A 19,292-nucleotide genomic window follows, 5' to 3' on the forward strand; every position below is an offset into this window, starting at 1 on the left:
GCTGCTTCTATATAAAGATATTTCCATTTTTCAAGTCCTTTACAATGACCTGAGATTTTAAAACTATAGAAATATTTCATTAAATTATGAAGAATATTTAAGAAAGTAGTGTGTAGGTATTTAAAAATATTTGAAACAGTCACTCTTGTGTTACTGAACTACCCTGTATATGGTACCTACAAGACACTTTTGCTGAGAATCACATGTATCAGCATTAGCAATACATGATTTAAATCAAGGCCATAAGACCATGGATTGATTTAAACATTTAAATAAAAGGCCACAGGGGCCGGGGATTTAGCTCAGTTGTTTCGCCAACTGCTGCGCAAGTGCAAGGACCCGAGTTCGATCCCTGGTACCAATCAATCAATCAAAAATACCATCATCACAATTTTAAGAATTTTAAGTACATTTTATTAACAATGTATCCCTTTGATAAGATTATGCTTCAGGAGGCTTTTAATGCCCTTGACATAAACTGTACACATTATACAAAAACAAGAAAACCACAAAAAAAATTCAAGGTGAGCAAAACCATTTTGGGACAATTCTTATTTAAATTATACACAACTCAATGAAATATTCTTACGGAAAATATATAAATACTTTTTCTTTCTATGTTACAGTTATACAATATAAATCCGATTTCAATGTGTTCAGTGACCTACAAACACCAGAACCTCCAAATATGTAGCAGCGTATTACTAAATTAAAAAAAGAAAATCATGTGGTTAGAGAGCATTGAGTCTGAGATTTTTTTCACAACCCTTTTACCACTCTTCAAAACGAATTTACATCATTTGTTTTATAATGCATCTTTAGGGTTTCTGATAGGCCAGTAATGGAACATTTTTCAACAATCATCCATAAAATGTTTTTCACTTCCCTCTCCACCCTAAGACTTTGCCATTTTGTGCTAAATTAACCTAGTTAAGTGACAAAAGTGTAAGATATGCTTATTTTTGGCATAAATTATATTTTTCAAATTAAGTATTTTATAAAGAATGTCAAACAAAATGTCCAATTTTTGCATGCTATGGCGTATTTACCACCTACATTACAAAAATACTCCAAAGGGGGAGAATTCCACATTCTGTTGAGTCTTATAATATAAACCTTCTATGAATGAGAACTACCCTGGGAACCTGGAACTAAAAGGGAAGGAGAGTGTGCAGGCAGGAGGAATGTTCTAGAAAGATTCTTACAGATTTAATGTTTCTTGATAAGTACTATTAATCTCACTAGTATGCTTTTTAACCAAACTCTTACGATAGTAACACTCTTGAAATTAAAGATGGTAACAATGTATGTATTTTGTAAATACAGAGATAAGGGAGACCTTTCCCAATTTACATTTTGGAAAATCTGAAATGTTCATTCATTCCAGTCTTTTTCTGAATCTCTCAACTAATTCTACCTTTTCTTTTTTCCTGTGTTTTAATGGACTGTGAATCTGAGACAACAACTGGAAGCATAGGACTAAGGGGGGGGGGGTGTCATTACTTCCATAGACCATTTCCCAAAGTAGTTTAAAAGTTGTTCTCACACAAAATTAGCACCTCACTCTAACCGTGCAAAAATAATTTAAGTTATAATTTGAATGACAGACAATTTGGTTTTTATTGCTTAATGATCTGTGCTTTAAAAAGGGGATAAAAGGCATCCTTTGAATGGAATGAAATAAAATTTTATATAAATAGCAGTAGACAAATCTAAGCACTGACATCTCACTCTTGAACACTTTGCCATTGTAACATATTCTGAAAAATTCAGCCTTAATTATCTGAAGCTCTAGACAAAAGAGCTGAAAACCAATAAAGCTACCATTTCTAAAGGACTTGTACGCTTTATAATAATGTATACACTTCCAAAAAGCCTCTTTTAATGTCACTGTCTTACAGAATGTCCTTATGTTGCTAATCTTTATTAGAAAAATTTTAACTAGGGAGAACATACTCCCCTGCCTTCCAATGACCTAAGCACAGACAGGAAATAAAAGTATAAGAAACTTTAGAGCATATTTAATTATGAATACTAAATTTCTAATTTCCTTATTTATCAGTAATTAGTATGTGAAGCTGACATCCATTCTTAAAAAATTCAATTAGAAATGACAATTTACAACTAGAAATTCACAGTTTACAACCAGCATAACAGATCAAATTCCTCCCAATTATTCAATAATTACCAATAGTACAAATTTATATGGACTAAGATTAATTCTAAAATCTTGAAAAACTATAATGGTGACATTATTTTGGTATTCTATCGTCTTAGTAATATCTATTATGTTATTTTTCTCGATTATTTCTATTACCACTGACATCATTCCTAACCTCTGCTGTATAATTTAATATTTTTAAAGATCTAAGTTAATCACTTGGCACTGCATGTATTTTTCGTAAGTCTACTTTTATACAACCAAGTACTCAAAGATAACGTATTCAGTGAAACCATGAATAAACCAAATACCACTATAAATTTAACTGTAGACATTCTTTTTCTTAGCATACTGAAAATCACAAAGCTCTGAGTGTCTTCAAAAGTAAGTGCTCTAAGTGGGTATCATGACATACACATACATGACTTTCAAAGTAACAGCGAGAAAAAGACCTGTTCAGGCTAGTACTAACAGCCTTAATTTCAACTTAGGTGGGGTATAGGGATGGAGATCATTGTATACATGTATGTGACGAAAGATAATCTGTTAACTTTTGGGGGATTAAACCACAGATTTTATACTGTATATTAACTGAGGTAGTGTTTAAAATGAATGTCTAAAATATGTTAATCCCATTCTGGATAAGATTACTACATTACTTCCTTTGAAGTTTTTAACCACTATTTGGTCTAGTATTTCTGACATCTGGTTCTCTGGGAAGGCAGTTTAATTATCCAAGACCAAAGACCAAGGTGACAGAGAACGTTCTTAGAAGCATTGCTAACATTTAAATGAACACTTGGGTTCAGTGGTAAAGTTAAAAAAATTATTTGTTTACCTTCACTAAATTTCATGAGAAAAAATCTGAAGACCCCTTGTTAACATAAGCAGCAGCTTACAGCCCTTATCTGCTTTGTTGCAATGTAAGTTGCTACACAGTGCACAGAAGAACAATTCACTGAAGTGCAGTCAAACAGGTGGTAGGAAATGAGATGAAATGCTTCATCCCAAATGGGAACTCTCAGTGCCAGTTTGAAAAAAAAAAGTATCTCTGTGAGTTATGTTTTCTGGTTCACAGGGTTCTTTACAGAGATTTCAAAGAACAAGCCCATTACAAAAAGGATCTGCAACATGGAAGAATATAACATTAACCAATGGTCTATGACTGTGTCAAAGCTGATGTGTAACTGTAAAAATGGTCTACGCAAATGGATTTAAAAACAGTCCTAATAAATCCAGCTGGATTTTTTTCTATTTTCATTTATATATAGATTTCAAAAAAGATAACCCTGATTTACAGGCATTCTAATGATGGCCATGCTATTTTTATATACAAATTTGCATATATGTCTGATTCCTGTCAAGATTTCCAAATATCTTTATACACACACAAATTAGACAAACAAAATCTTGCCCTCATCAACTTAACTTCACAAATGTGATGAAGGCAATTACTGCACTCTTAAACTCACCTATCACTGCATTCATGTAGTTTGTGCAAAACAAGAACACTGATACAAAAATTAAACCACTGCTTTAAAATTTAGTACTTAAGGCTTTTCACTACAATTTCTAATCTTAATAACAAGTTTCATCAATGATTTTTTTAAAGGAAATATGGCTCTTCTTTTCCCATGGAATGTGTAAATTTCAGGCAAACTTATCTTTTCTTCAGGAGATCCAAAATATTATTTAATGCTTTGCTCTGAGTGTGAAGTAATAGTGCTTGTTCATGTTTCTGTTTAAAATGATGATATGGGAAGGTGATGAACATGGAAGTCCACTGGAAATTCTACAAATGGGAAACTGTACAAATGGCAAATATTTTTAGTTGAACTATAAAATGATTTCAGTTCAATCAGGAACCATAGTGAAAAACCTTAATTGGTTCAAACAGCCTATAAGAACACACTGCAACAAAACTGAAAAGATGGAAAACAAATAAGAATCTTTATGCAGTCTAATAACATAAAAATAATTTATAAGTCCCGGGTTGTTGAGGCTCTTCTTTTGCTTTGAGGTTACCCACCTCTGAAATAGTGTTACAAACATTAAGAAAAGGTGGAAGGGTCAAAGTTCCCTCTCTTAATACCAGCAGTTACAGTACACCCTATTGTAGTAACAGGATGCAGCCTTAGAGACACTAACTCTTGGTTTCCCCAAATTAGTTAACAAACAAGGTGTTTACTGACCCTTAAAAAAAAAAAAAAGAAAAGTAACTGTGTGAAGGGTGCTTCTGCAATATCCTATTATTGTTCCACTGTTATTATGCTTTTAAAATGAAAAAACAGAAAACCTATGAAGGTATTCAGTGCTTGGCTCTTGCATTCGATGGTAATTGAAACTCTTAAAATTGTGGTGATAAAATAGGAACCCTTCAAAGGGCTCAACAGGAAGAGAAGGAAGTTGTTTTGGTTAGGGAAGTCAGCAGTTTCAACTGTTCATGTACCAATAATTGCTGGAACAGTGTGCAGAAGATACTTCTGTCTTTGCTGCCCAGTCAGTCAGTATTTTCTGAGGCTTTTAGAAAATCCACAAATATGAATATATATAGTATTTATCTATACACATCATAAATATGAGGTCAGGATTCAGCAGATTTATCAACTATAGGTTGCTTTGGTGGTACTGCCAACACAGCCTCTGCTTCTTCATGCATCTAGGAAAAGAGTGGTAAATCTTTAACGACTTATAAAAACAGTAAACAATGTTTAATTTGACAAATAACAAATCTTACTTACTTGTAAAAACTGTACATCTTGAAATAATTCTTGTATGAACCTCCGACATGGAAGTCTAAATGTGCAGTGTGACAGCAAATGAGAAACCTCAGAGTAAAGGCATATGTCATCAAATGTTTGAGGATACTTCTCCTTAATTCTAAAATGAAAGGAGACTAGGATGTAATAAAAACTGCAATCATGTTCTATTTTTCTTCCAAAGTATCATTTACTTATAGAATAGTTTTTTCTTCAGATACTGATTAGATGGTGTATTTAGGGTGACACTTTAAGAATATATATCGTATTCTTATCTCACATTGAAATGAGATATCCTGAGTTTCAGGTATTTTTTTAAAGATTACCAAAACTCAAATGCTTCTTGTAAAGTTAGAAATATTTTCTTTCATTAGCATGAGAAAGTACAAAATTTATCAGGCTAGGAGAACTCAAACATCTTTAAAATTAAGCTTTGTAATAGAAATATGTCTTTTGTTAGACTTCAGTTCACACTTTGACTGGACTATCTTGACACTTTAAATTGACTTTTAGCTAGAAGAGCACTTCAGAATGTGAGTTATACACAGGCGAAGGTCCACTCCTACTGCTCTCAGCCCAGAGGTCTGCAGTGGGACCCTGGTGCCTGCATGTTCTTTTAAAAAGTCCTACAGGAGACACTGAGCTGCATTTCTTGTGGGAATCAACTACAATAAACAGTGCAAACATGCTTACAGTCCATCTGAATTTCTTTTCATGCTGCAGTGATTTAAAAAATAATAAAAATTCCGCCACTTTCATTTAGAAAAAAGGAAAAATAGAAAAAAATTAAATCAAGAAAATTATTACTTGTTTTATGGAAGTCTACATTTCTTAAGGTTTTTGGTCTTAGGACTTACCTTTTTTTTTAAGGACTTCCTTACCTTTAAAAAAATTTTTGAAACACTTTTTTTGTGTGTGGACTACAGTTATCAACAATTACCATATCAGAAAGTGAAGTTTAAAATTTTCAAAATATTAGTTCATTTAAAAAATCAATATCTGGAGTCGCGCGGAACACACCTAATCAGCCCACTGCAGACAGGCAGGTCTGCACACGCCCTACCGAGGTCGGTCCCCAGTCTCGTGGAACATGCCGAATCAGCCCACGCCCCGGCAACAATCCACTGGACAAACCCCTCCCCCCGACCCCCGCTCCTCTGTATAGCCACCGGGTTCCACACTACAAAGACACAAAGGACACCGGACCGCCACACCACAGTACTGAGTCCCGCTGCTCCTGGCCCAGAGGTAGGGGCTTCTGAGCCACCATCCCACTGCTCCTGGTCCAGAGGAAGGGGCTTCCTGGCCACCATCCCTCCTGCTCCTCCCAGCCCAGAGGAAAGGGCTTTTGAGCCACCTTCTGTCCCACCGCTCCCAGCCCAGAGGAAAGGGCTTCCGAGCCACCATCCCTCCTGCCGCTCCCGGCCCAGAGGTAGGGGCTTCTGAGCCGCCATCCCACTACTCCTGGTCCAAAGGAAGGGGCTTCGCGGCCACCATTCCTCCTGCTGTTTCTAGTGCAGAGGAAAGGGCTTTTGGGCCAACATCCCTAACCCTGCTCCCGGCCCCTGTCCCACCTCTCCCAGCTCAGAGGAGGTGAGCCACACAGGCACCAACAGCACCCCACCCTCGAAATGAGAAAACACATAAATAAGTCTCAAAACCAGACTTCCAGATCACCTGCAGCAACCCCAAAGGGAAATGAGATGGAACACTCTGATACTCAAACACCTGGACCCACTGAACTGGCAACAAAAAGGGATCTGGAAAAAATGAAATCAGAAATAATTTCTCAGATAACAGAAGAAATTGTGCTCCTACTGCAAGACATGATTAAAAAATCTAGAGAGGAACTGAGGAACATGATGGAATCCCAACATAGGAAACAAATGGAATCCATAAAACAGATGGAAATAATTTACAGGACATGAAAAACTCCACTGAAAGTCTACACAACAGAATGAGCCAATGTGAGGGCAGAATTTCAGATATAAAAAATAAGATTGCAATTAATGACCAGGAAAAGAAAAACGGCTTCAAAACTATAAGGGAACATGAGAAATCAATCCAGCAGCTGCTAGACGATGCAAAGAAGAATAACATAAGACTAACTGGAGTCAATGAAGAAAGAGGAGAGAATGCAGATGACATCAAAAAACTCTTCACAGAAATAATGGCAGAAAACTTCCCAAGCAGGGGAAAAGAGCTTCACATACAGATAAGTGAGGCATATAGGACTCCAACTAGCCTTGATCAAAAAAAGTCTACATATAAGCATATAATAGTTCGGATTCCAGAAACTCAACAGAAGAACAAAGTTCTACAAGCAGTTAGAGAAAAGAAACAAAACACATACAAAGGAAAGCCCATCAGAATCACAGCAGACTTCTCAACACAAACCATCAAGGCAAGAAGAGCTTGGAGTGACATATTCCAAGCCCTAAAAGAAAACAGCCTCCAACCCACACTGATGTACCCTGCAAAACTATCTTTCAAAATGGATGGAGAAATAAGATACTTTCATGACAAAGGGCACCTTAGGAACTTCGTGAACACCAAACCAGCACTCCAAAAATTTTTACACAATATCCTAGGAACAGACATTGAGGAACACAACCCCAGGAAGCAAAGCAGAATGAACCCATCTGGCATGACAAGAAATTAAATATAAAGGGGGAGAACACAACAAAAAGAAAAAGTCATGGCAATGATAAGTCAATATGTTTCAGTTATAACCATCAATGTTAATGGTCTCAATTCACCAATCAAAAGAAATAGACTGGCAGAATGGGTCAAGAAGCAAAATCCAACAATATGCTGCATACAAGAAACACACTTAAATCAAAATGAAACTCATGGGCTGAAAGTTAAAGGGTGGAAAACAATATCCCATGCGACAGGAACCCGAAAAAAAGCAGCAGTAGCTATCCTCTCTGCAGATCAAGTAGATTTCAAACCAACACTGATTAAAAGAGACAAAGAAGGACACTACATCCTTGTAAAGGGAACAATCCAAGAGGAAGAGATGACAATCATAAATATCTATGCACCAAACACTAGTGTGCCCAACTATATAAAACAAATACTAACAGACATGAAAAGTCATATATGCACTAATACAATTGTAGTGGGGGACCTCAACACCCCACTGTCACAAACAGATAGATCAACTAGACTAAAAATAAGTAATGAAATGCTAGAACTCAATCGAACTCTTGAACAAATGAACTTAACAGATGTTTACAGAGTCTTCCACCCCACAAAATCAGAATGCACATTCTTCTCAGTTGCACATTGGTCATTCTCCAAAATAGACAACATACTCACAATAGAACATGTTTAAGTAATTGCAAAGGAACTGAAGTTATCCCCTGTATATTATCAGACCATAGTGTGATGAATTTGGAGATCCATAGCAAAAGAAACTGGAAAAATTTCATGAACACGTGGAAATTGAACAACACACTTCTGAAAAACCAATGGGTCACAGAGGAAATTAAAGAAGAAATCAGACAGTTCCTTCAATTAAATGACAATGACAATACAACATATCGGAATCTATGGGACACAATGAAAGCAGTTTTAGGAGGGAAATTCACAGCAGTGAATACACATATTAGGAAAACAGAGAGAGCCCAATTAAACAACCTGATGCTATACCTCAAGCTTCTAGAAAAAGAAGAGTAGGAGAACCCCAGAGCTCATACAAGGGAGGAAATTATAAAGATCAGAGGAGAAATCAAGGCAATGGAGAGTAAGAGAATGATACAAAAAAATCAATGAAGCCAAGAGTTGGTTCTTCGAAAGAATCAACAAAATTGTCAAACCCTTAGCCAATCTTATCAGAAAAAGGAAAGAAAAGGCCCAAATCTATGCAATTAGGAATGAAAAGGGTGAAATGACAACAGACCCAGCAGAAATCCAGAGGATCATCAATACCTACTTCCAGAACCTATACGCCAATAAAATGGACAACACAGAAGAAATGGACAGATCCCTCAATACATATGAATTACCAAAGTTGAATGAACAAGACCTAAAAATTCTGAACAACCCAATATCTACCAATGAAATTGAAAACGTAATTAAAAACTTATCAACTAAGAAAAGCCCGGGCCCTGATGGCTTCACTGCTGAATTCTACAAGACATTTAGAGAGGAACTGCTGCCACTACTGTTTAAACTCTTCAATGAAATTGAAAGGGAAGCAATACTCCCAAATTCATTCCTGGAAGCAAACATCATCTTGATCCCCAAAGCAGAGAAAGACCCAACGGAAAAGGAGAACTATAGGCCAATCTCACCAATGAACATCAACACAAAAATCCTTAATAAGACACTGGCAAACAGAACGCACAAGATCATCAAGAAGATCATACATCCTGATCAAGTGGGATTCATTACAGGGATGCAGGGATGGTTCAACATTTGCAAATCAATCAATGTAATACACTATATCAATAGAGCCAAGGACAAAAACCAAATGATTTATCTCCATAGATGCAGAAAAAGCATTTGACAAAATCCAACATGCATTTATGATATAAACCCTACAAAAAAATTGGAATAGATGGTCTCTACCTCAAACTGATAAAAGCCATCTATGAAAAACCAACAGCCAAAGTTGTACTGAATGGTCAAAAACTGAAATCCTTCACACTAAAATCAGGAACAAGACAAGGATGTCCACTATCACCACTCTTCTTCAATATAGTACTGGAAACATTAGCCAAAGCAATTAGACAAGAGAAAGAAGTAAAAGGAATAAAGATAGGAAATGAAGAAGTCAAACTGTCATTATTTGCAGATGACAGGTTACTCTATATAGAAGACCCCAAGAACTCCACCAAAAGTCTTCTGGACTTAACCAAATTCAGTCAAGTAGCTGGTTACAAGGTCAACACACAAAAATCAATAGCTTTCCTCTACACCAATGACAGACTCACTGAGGGAGAAATAGGGCAAATAATTCCTTTCACAATAGTATCCAAAAAACTGAAATACCTAGGAATCAACCTAATGAAAGAAATCAAAGACCTCTTCTCTGAAAACTATGGCACTCTGAAAAGGGAGATTGAAGATGACATCAGAAAATGGAAAGACATCCCTTGCTCCTGGGTAGGAAGGATTAATGTAGTGGAAATGGCCATACTTCCAAAACTGCTATATAGATTTAATGCAATTCCAATTGAGATCCCAGCAGAATACTTCATGGACCTTGAGAAAACAATCCAAAAATTCATTTGGAACAAGAAGAGATCCAGAATAACAAAAGCAATTCTAGGTAACAGAGACATGGCAGGGGGTATCACAATCCCCAACCTGCAACTATACTACAAAGCTACTGTGATAAAAACAGCATGGTACTGGTAAAGAAACAGACCTGAGGACCAGTAGAACACATTAGAAGATGCAGAAACAACGCCAGACACACTCAGCCATCTCATCTTCGATAAAGGAGCCAAACAGCCTCACTGGAGGAAAGATAGCCTCTTTAATAAATGGTGCTGGAAAAACTGGGCTTCAACTTGCCAAAGATTAAAACTAGACCTATATCTCTCGCCATGTACTAAACTAAAATCAAAATGGATTAAAGATCTAAATATTAAAATAGAAACTCTGAACCAGTTGGAACAGAGGTTAGGTAGAACCCTTGAAGACATCGGTGTAGGAAAAGATTTTATGAACAAAACCTCAGTTGCCTGTGAACTAGCACAATCAACAAATGGGATCTCTTCTTATTAAAAGGCTTCTGCACAGCAAGAGAAACCACCAGCAGTGTGAAGAGATAACCCACAATGTGGGAAAAAAATCTTCACCTGCTCTTCCTCAGACAAAGGTCTACTATCTCGAATCTATAAAGAACTTAGAAAGATCAGACCTCCCAAATTTAAAGACCCAATCCGAAAATGGGCATCTGAAATGAACAGACATTTCTCAGACAAAGAAGTAGAAATAGCAAATAAATACATGAAAAAATGTTCAACATCACTGGTCATTCAAGAGACGCAAATGAAAACAATGCTGAGATTCCACTTCACTCCAGAAAGAATGGCTGCTACCATGAAATCAACCAATAACAAATGCTGGTGGGGCTGTGGGGAAAGAGGAACCTGCTCCACTGCTGGTGGGAGTGGAGACTGGTGCAAGCACTGTGGAAATCAGTATGGAGATACCTCAAAGAACTAGGACTGGAAGTCTCATTTGACCCTGCTATTCCACTGCTGGGGATCTTCCCCAAAGAATTAAAAGAATCACACCACAGTGATATATGTGTGCCCATGTTCATAGCAGCACAGCTTGTGATAGCTAAAACTTGGAAACAGCCCAAATGCCCATCAACTGGAGACTGGATCAACAAAATGTGGTTTTTTTATAAAATGGAGTACTACTCAGCCATAAAAAATGAGAAATTAGAGACATTTATAGCTAAGTGGATGCACACTGAGGCTATACTCTTAAGTAAAATAAATAGGACACACATGTGTAAATACCGAGTAGTTTCTCTGGTGTGAGAAACTGAAAGTGTAAATAAGGATTAAATTATAATAGGTAATGTGAAATAGGAAGAAAAGGGGCAAAGGGGAAGGAAGTGGGAGGGCTAGGGGAAAGGATAGAAGGGAATGGGATTAATATGAGAAAATGGAAAAATAGGAAGAAATTTTTGTAAATAGGGAGGAATGGAGGGGTTGAAGGGAGGGCTGGACAAGGGTGAAAAATAAGAACTAAGAGAGATTATGTAAAGGTGCAAATTTCCAATGATGAATGTCATTATATTGTATACCTAAAATATACCAATGATTAGAATGAAAAATCGATAATGCAAAATAGGAAGAAAAGGTCCAAAGGGGTAGGGGTAGTGGGAGGGGCAGGGGAAAGGAAAGAAGTGAAAGGAAAAATGATGAGAAATGGAAAAAATGGAAATAAAGTCTTTGTAAATAGGGAAAGGTGGCGGGGGTGAAGGGAGGGCTAGGAATGGGGAAAAAATAAGAACCAAGATACATTATGTAAAGGTACAATTCCCATTGAGAAATGTAATTCTGTTGTATACCTAAAATGTACCAATAAAAGAATTTAACAAAAAATAAACATCTTACATGTTAACATAAATATATAATTTAATTTAAAAACCTAAATTTTTTTAAAAACTTAAGAAAACTGAAAATTGGCATTGTTTTGGGGTAAGTTTTGCATTTTTGCAGCTCTCTTCTAAAGTCTGGCATTAAAAAGCTAGCTGGATCCTTATACTTGCTTTTGTATTCAACCTGCTGACACATGTGATTTAGACTGATGTATGTATAAGACAATCACAGATATACAAAGCAGTTTAGAACTACTGATGTTCATCTAACTTTTGAACTATTTCAAGTATCTTTTCTCATCTTAAAAAGCAAAAAAATATTCATGCACAAAATTTACTTACGTTAAAAGTCCAGTCTCATGACATTTTGTTGAAACTGAACTACTCAAATTAATGACTAATCTTAGAACTTCTTTGCGAAGGAGTATACGGCACATTGGTGTATCATCTGGAATTGTTTTAACACCTGAAAGGAAGATTTCAGTATTCAGTTATTTTACCTTATCACAATGTAAAATGATTTGTCATGACTTTGTTTTTAAACTTTACCTAAACATCTAAAACTGCAACCAACTACACATGATCTGCCAATCATCTGAGACTAAAACTCTAATAAAAGCAAACAGCTATGAGGGTACATGTGAGTGGCACTCACAGGTTCAATATTTAAACGTCTGCTACACTGTTTCACTAAAACTAACTTGCCATAATTTTGAGACAGCTTTATAGTATCTGCTACACTGTTTCACTAAAACTAACTTGCCATAATTTTGAGACAGCTTTATCGTATTTATGAAAAATAAAGCCAAGTAACTATAATTTTATTAGTAATTCTTGGAAATGAATCCAAAAACTCACCTAATAATAATTCTGTGCTTTTGGTGCTGCTAGCTGAGCCTTCTTGAGATACCCCATCACTGCATCCAGAAATCCCAGAAAACTTAGAGGGAACCACTTCTAAGGGATTGTGGATAGTCTGTTCGCACCAATCAGAGTATGTTATATCTTGAAGGTCTGGAGAAAAAAATATGTCAATGAACGCATCATAATGGCTTAATTTCTGTGCTACACTACATACTCTAATACTCTAAAACTACATACTCTAAAATACTCTTTGTAATTTTAGTTTTTAATAACTACTTCCTACGATAAAGATTTTTAAAGTAAATTTAGACTGCACAGATAGCAATTGCTCAGAGAGAGAAATCTGTTAAAATTCTACAGACATTTATAAGAAAGATTCAAATTTACTATACTACTCAGGCACTACTAAGTTAACTATAAGTGGGATTTTGAAGTCAATCAAATAGCTTAGTGAAAATGCTGTTTTGATTTAAAAGTTTCCTGGATACTTACACTGAATGATTAGAATAAATGGAAATTAGGATTTTTTTTTTTTTTCTGTAGTACTAGGGATCAAACTCAGGACCTTGTGCTTGTGAGGCAGATGCGGTGCCACTAAGCTAAATCTCCAGGGCCCAGAAATCTTTAGTTATCCTTTTAGGTAGCAACACAGAGAAACCTATAAATGCTAAAAAATTAGTTAAAACTTTTATCTTACAAAAGAAAACTGATTCAGACAGAGAAGGCACATGCTCAGGTAGACGGTAAGAGCTTTTGAGAGCTACTCCAGTTTCCTTTCCTCAACAATACTGTATTTTGTCAGAGTAGTGGGAAAGGGCTACTACCTCTCCTTCTCCTGGTTTACATAAAATAGACTTATCATTGTCTCATCTTACCTACAACTATACCTTAAGATTACTAATTAATACTCAGGGATACTATTTAATACTGAAAGGAAAAATGCTTCAGCTCCTTCGGGGGAAAGTATCTCTAAATTTAATATTGTTTTACAAATTGGGTTATGAAGGAAATATGTGTATGCCATACAAATAACTGAGACACACTACAAAAATTATACATTGATTTTAAAATAGAACTATTGGGAAAAGATGTAAGAATTCAAGACGTATTTAAAAACAGCCTTTTCATGTAGTGCTCCTCAGTAACAATGAATCCTTGATAAGACTCACTGATGAACAATCAAGGGAATAACAGCAAAATATTCCTGCAAAACTAACAGAAAAGTTTTACTTTGCTCAGTTGATGTGTTTCTAAACTTGCTGGAATAGTACCCGATTTGATCATTCTCATTTTCAAAAAATTAATTTTTGGAGGTAAGCAAGGTTTAAAAATTCTCCTCTGAAGATATGAAGCAGCATCTTTTGTGTAATAACAGAAAGTTCTTGCTGCATATGGCATTTTTGGTGCTTAATCACACAGTAACATTTCAAGTGAAATAATTAATGTGTTAAACGGGAACTTCAGAGAAAATGTGGGCAGAATATGGGTGTTATTTACAAACTGGCAAGACAAAAGAGAACCAAAACTTTGGAACTGTGGAAAGGAACACAGACGGAAGGCAAGATTGTGCATATTTGACTAGGGGTATTTACCTTCAGGGATCTGTATTTCATAGAACCTTAGATAGACTTTTACCCAGAATGTTTTACTTCAAGATTATTTTTAATTTGGATAAAACACTTTGTCCATAAACTGAGTGGACTGATCTAAAAAGGCTGATGTTTAGCTTAACTAGAGCTGTTTGCTTTTATTGTTTCTCTTTGCTTAATACTCTAGAGGTTAGTTCTCTCTTTCACTTAAAAATAAAGAAAGCAGCACAACAGGTCATATCCTGAACAAAACACACTGGTTGCTTTCTTTATTCCAAGTAGCTCAGCACAAAGGTGGATCTAGTTAAATGGCATCATACCTGGGAAAGGATAAACAATTTAAGCAAAACAAAATAAAATTAAACAAATATACAACAGAAAAATCTATCATAAGCTAATTTTTTTTTCTACCAGAATGCTGCAAGTAACAAAATGATGAGAATTATTTCTGGAAAAAATTAAAAATTTTTGTAAGGAGCCCTATCTTGATATTTATAACCACCTAATAACCAATTAGGTAGCAGATGATATAAAAGAAAGTAAGCAAGATTTTCTTTTGGAGTACAACAGTATCACCAAAATTGAACTATCAAAATTTAGGAAAGAGTATTATTTCTAATATAAACAATTTACTGTGTGAGTTACTATTTCCTGAGTACTTACTGAATGCCAATCTCACATTACAAAACACCAAAAGGTGTTACTCCCACTGTAAGTCCTCCCAGACTTAAGCAAAAATAAAAGCTAAAGCTCAATGAGATGAGGTAGACTGCTCAAGATGAAATAACTTGGTGGAATAGCCTAGATTTATTTGAACCTAAGTCTTCTTGATGTCAAAGTTTACTGCTCTGCTGTTCACACCTACCTTCGGTCTTCAGTGTTTGCTAGATGACTAGCATTTTGAGGCCTTCTCAGAAATTAACACTTGGGCAAAGGGAAGGCCAGGTGGATGGGCTCTACCTCATCTTTCCTCTAAAATTCTCATTTGTGTGCACTATTGGTCTTTTGTATAGATTTAATTGAAGCATTTAATCTACAGCCAAAATAATTTGAAAACTACCAGTCCCTCCTCTTCCCCATGTAGTTTTTAACTTACTCTTCACAATGACAAATAACCTAGAATTCAAACTGATTCTCTTGCCATTACCTTGTATAGCTGGTTGAATTTTTTCCAGTGCTGTTTCACATTGATTAATCTAAAACACAAAGTTTCCCACTGTAAGTTGTCTAACCACCTAGAACAAATGTGGCAGTATGAATAAACTAGACCTAACAGAAACATAAAATACTAATTTTGAAAGGCAGCATTTTTATTTGCATACTAGAAAAGTACAATGCATAAACACCTGTGAAGGTGTCAGAACACAGAATAAAATGCATTACTGAGATGCCCATGGGATTTTTGTCCTTGCTTCTGTTTATGTGATGTATTACATTATTAATTTGTGTATGCTGAATTGTTCTTGCATTCCTGGAATGAAACCTACTTGGTCATGATGTATGGCAAAAATTTTTTTCCATTCTATAGGCTCTTTGCTTCTTTTGCTGTGCAGAAGCTTTTTAATGTGATATGATCCCATTTGTTGATTCTTGGTACTATGTCTTATGCAACTCGGATTCTGTTTAGAAAGTCAGTCTATGCCTATCAGTTCAACAGTTTTGCCTATTTTATCTTACTGCAAGTTGTTTCTGTTTTAACATTTAGATCTTTGATCCATTTTGATTTTAGTTTAGTACATGGTGAGATATATAGGTGCAGACTGAATTTTCTGGATGTGGACAGCCAATTTTCCTAGCATGATTTATTAAAGAGGGTATCTTTCCTCCAGTGTATGCTTTTGGCCCCTTTGTCAAAGATTACAAAGTTGAATGTGCCTGGGGTTGTTTCTATATCCTTTATTCTGTTCCACTGATTCACATATCCGCTTCTAAAAGTGCTAGTGCCATGCGGTTTTTATTACTGTAGCTCTTTGTAGCATAGCTTCAAAGTGGTGGGCACTCCTACAATTCTGGCACTTGGGAGGGTAAAACAAGAGGCTGGCTGCAAGCTGAAGGCCAGACTAGACTTCAGAATTCAAGGCCACCCTGGATCACATAGGGAGTGAGACCCCTGTCTCAAAAAAAAAAAAAAAATTCCAGGATTATGATGCCTCCTGCTTCTCTCATTATCCAGGATTTCTTCTGCTATTGTGGGTCTCTTCTGGTTCTATAGGAATTTTAGGATTTTTCTCTAGTTTGTGAGGAATGCTCTTGGCATTTTGATTGGGATAGCATTAAATCTCTGCATCAGTTTTAGAAGTATGGCCATTTTGACCATATTTTGGTTTTGACTATTTTGGTTGCACCTACGGAAGAACAGGGGTTATCTTTTCATTTTGTTCTCTTTTTTTAATCTCCTTTTTAAGATACTGTAGTTTTCATTTTAGAGATAATTCACTTTCTTGGTTAATTCCTAAGTAATTTTTATTGATGCTATTGTGAACAGTAATTTTTTCTAATTTCTTTCTCAGTGAGTTCATTATTGGTGTATAGGAATGCTACTAACTTCTGTTTACTAATTTTATATCCTGCTACATCCCTCAGACAGAGGACTAATATCTACAATATATAAAGAACTGGAAAAAAAAAAAAAGAAATGTTCAACACTGCTGGCCATTTTGAGAAATGCAAATTAAATCAACACTGAGATTCCGTCTTACTTCAGAAAGAAAGGCTATCATCAAGAATCAAATAATAGGGCCGGGGATTTAGCTCAGTGGTTTCGACGCCTGCTATGCAAGCGCAAGGACCCGAGTTCGACCCCCGGTACCAAAAAAACACAAGAATCAAATAATAACAAATGCTGGAAAGACTGCTGGGAAAAAGGAAGGCTTCTATACTATGGAAACCCATATGGAAATTCTTCAAATAACTAAAAATAGAAATTCCATTTGATCCAGCTATTCCCCTACTAGATATTTTCATGAAAGAGTTAGAGACACATTACAGTGATACATGCATACCAATATTTATATCAGCACAGTTCATAACAGCTTAATCTTAGAAATGGCCTACATGGCCAGTAACTGATGAATGGATAAAGAAAATGTGGTATTTACAGACAATGGAGTACTACTCTGTCATAAAGAAAAATAAACTTGAGATATTCGTAGAAAAATAGATGTCCCTTGAGACCATAATATTAAGTAAAATAAATCAGACCCACAAGCTTAAATATTGTATGGTTTCTCTTATGTGAGAAACCTAAAATATAAAGAGCAAAATAAAACAGATAACAGGAAGCAGGAAGATCAATCTTTCTCACATGAGAAGGGGATCAAGAGTTACAGGAAAGAGGGAGAGAGGATGACACAAAAATTAAGATGTGTTATGTACATGTATCAACTCCACACAAGGAATGTATTACGTACCACAAACATGTACTAATAAAAAATTAAAAAATGGAAAAAATTTAATCAGAGAAAAAACAAAATGCATTGCTAATTATCTTAACCCAAGTTCTTTTGAGTTTAACATTTTTAATTACTTTTTAAAATAACAGATAATTGTACGTATTTATTGGATACCATGTGATGTTTAATTGTATATTATATATATATGCAATGTTTGTATCAGGGTAAACATCTATCTCCCTCAGCATTTATCATTTCAACATGGAGAACACATCTAAAATCCTTTCTTCCAGCCTTTTGAAAATACATAGTACATTACTGCTATATAGTTACTCCATTGTTCAATAGAATACCAGAACTTATTTCACCTAACTATAAATGAGTACCCCTTGATCAACTTTTACATATCCCTTCCTCCCCATTTCTCATCCCAGCCTTTCACAACCACTATTTTACTCTCAATTCTCTAAGAGCAACCCCTTTGGATCCCACATGAATGAGATCATACAATATTTGTCTTTGTATATCTGGCTTATTTCATTTAATATAATGATCTCTAAGAGTCTATCCATGTTGTTGCAAATAACAGAATTTTATCCTTTTTATGACTGAAGTGTACTTCACTGTGTGTAAGTACCACATTTTTCTTTTCCAATCACCAGCTGGACATTTAGATTGATTCTAATTCTTGGCTACTGTGAATAGTGCTGCAATTCACATGGAATTCAGATGCCTCTTCAATATACTGATTCCACTGCCATATACCCAGCAATGGTACGGCTAGATCATATGGGTAGTTCTACTTTAAATTTTTGAGAAACCTCCACAGTTTTCCATAATGGCTATACTACTTTATTTACAATACAACATACTGTGTAAGGGTTCCCTTTTCTCCACATCCTCAATAGCATGTTATCCTTTGTCATTTTGATAATGGTCATTCTAACCAATATGAGGTGACAGTTCATTGTGGTTTTGGTTTGCAGCTGGTCCTTTTTATATCTTCATTTGGAAAATACTTATTTAAATCCTTGTCTACTTCAATACGTTGAAGCGTTTTCTGTTTTCTTCTGGTAGTTTCGGGTCTTACATTCTGAACTGATTTTTATAACTGGTGAGGGACAGAGGTCAGTTTCATTCTTCTGAATAGGCAAATCCAACTTTTATTGAAGAGACTCTCTTCTCTTCTGTAAGTCCTTTTGGCCTCTGTCAAATATTGAATGCTGTGTATGCATGGGTTTTACTTCTATGCTCTTTATTCTGTTCCAATGGTCTACGTGGCTGTTTTTATGTCAAAATCATTCTTTTTTGATTACTATAGCTTTGTAGATTTTAAAATCAGGAATTTCTGTTTCCTCCTGCTTTGTTCTTTCTGTTCAAGATAGTTTTGGTTATATAGGGCTTTTTTTGTGTGTTTCCATATGAATTTTAGGATTGCTGGGGATTTAC

The 19,292-nt window shown here is 35.5% G+C and overlaps 1 protein-coding gene across 13 annotated transcripts in view; it reads right to left on the minus strand.

Moving 5' to 3' along the window:
• Positions 1-387: 387 nt before the first annotated feature.
• The window catches only part of Rictor (RPTOR independent companion of MTOR complex 2), a 132,790-nt gene continuing 113,885 nt past the window's right edge, over positions 388-19,292 (minus strand). For 11 of the 13 annotated variants that reach the window (XM_087189314.1, XM_087189315.1, XM_087189312.1 and 8 more), the window contains 4 exons: positions 12,857-13,012; positions 12,341-12,464; positions 4,903-5,041; positions 388-4,820 (listed from right to left, as the gene is read on the minus strand). In XM_087189314.1, coding sequence (XP_087045440.1) covers positions 4,746-4,820; positions 4,903-5,041; positions 12,341-12,464; positions 12,857-13,012 — 494 coding nt within the window. In that variant the 3' untranslated portion in view covers positions 388-4,745. Of the gene's footprint in view, positions 4,821-4,902; positions 5,042-12,340; positions 12,465-12,856; positions 15,648-19,292 lie in introns of those variants that run through there. The other 2 variants (XR_015442246.1, XM_087189321.1) reach the window with 2 other exon arrangements.

The sequence above is a fragment of the Heterocephalus glaber genome, unplaced genomic scaffold (genome assembly GCF_053883595.1).
Source record: "Heterocephalus glaber isolate CG9 unplaced genomic scaffold, H.glaber_assembly_v1.0 deba00001538, whole genome shotgun sequence".
Classification (NCBI taxonomy): domain Eukaryota; kingdom Metazoa; phylum Chordata; class Mammalia; order Rodentia; family Bathyergidae; genus Heterocephalus; species Heterocephalus glaber.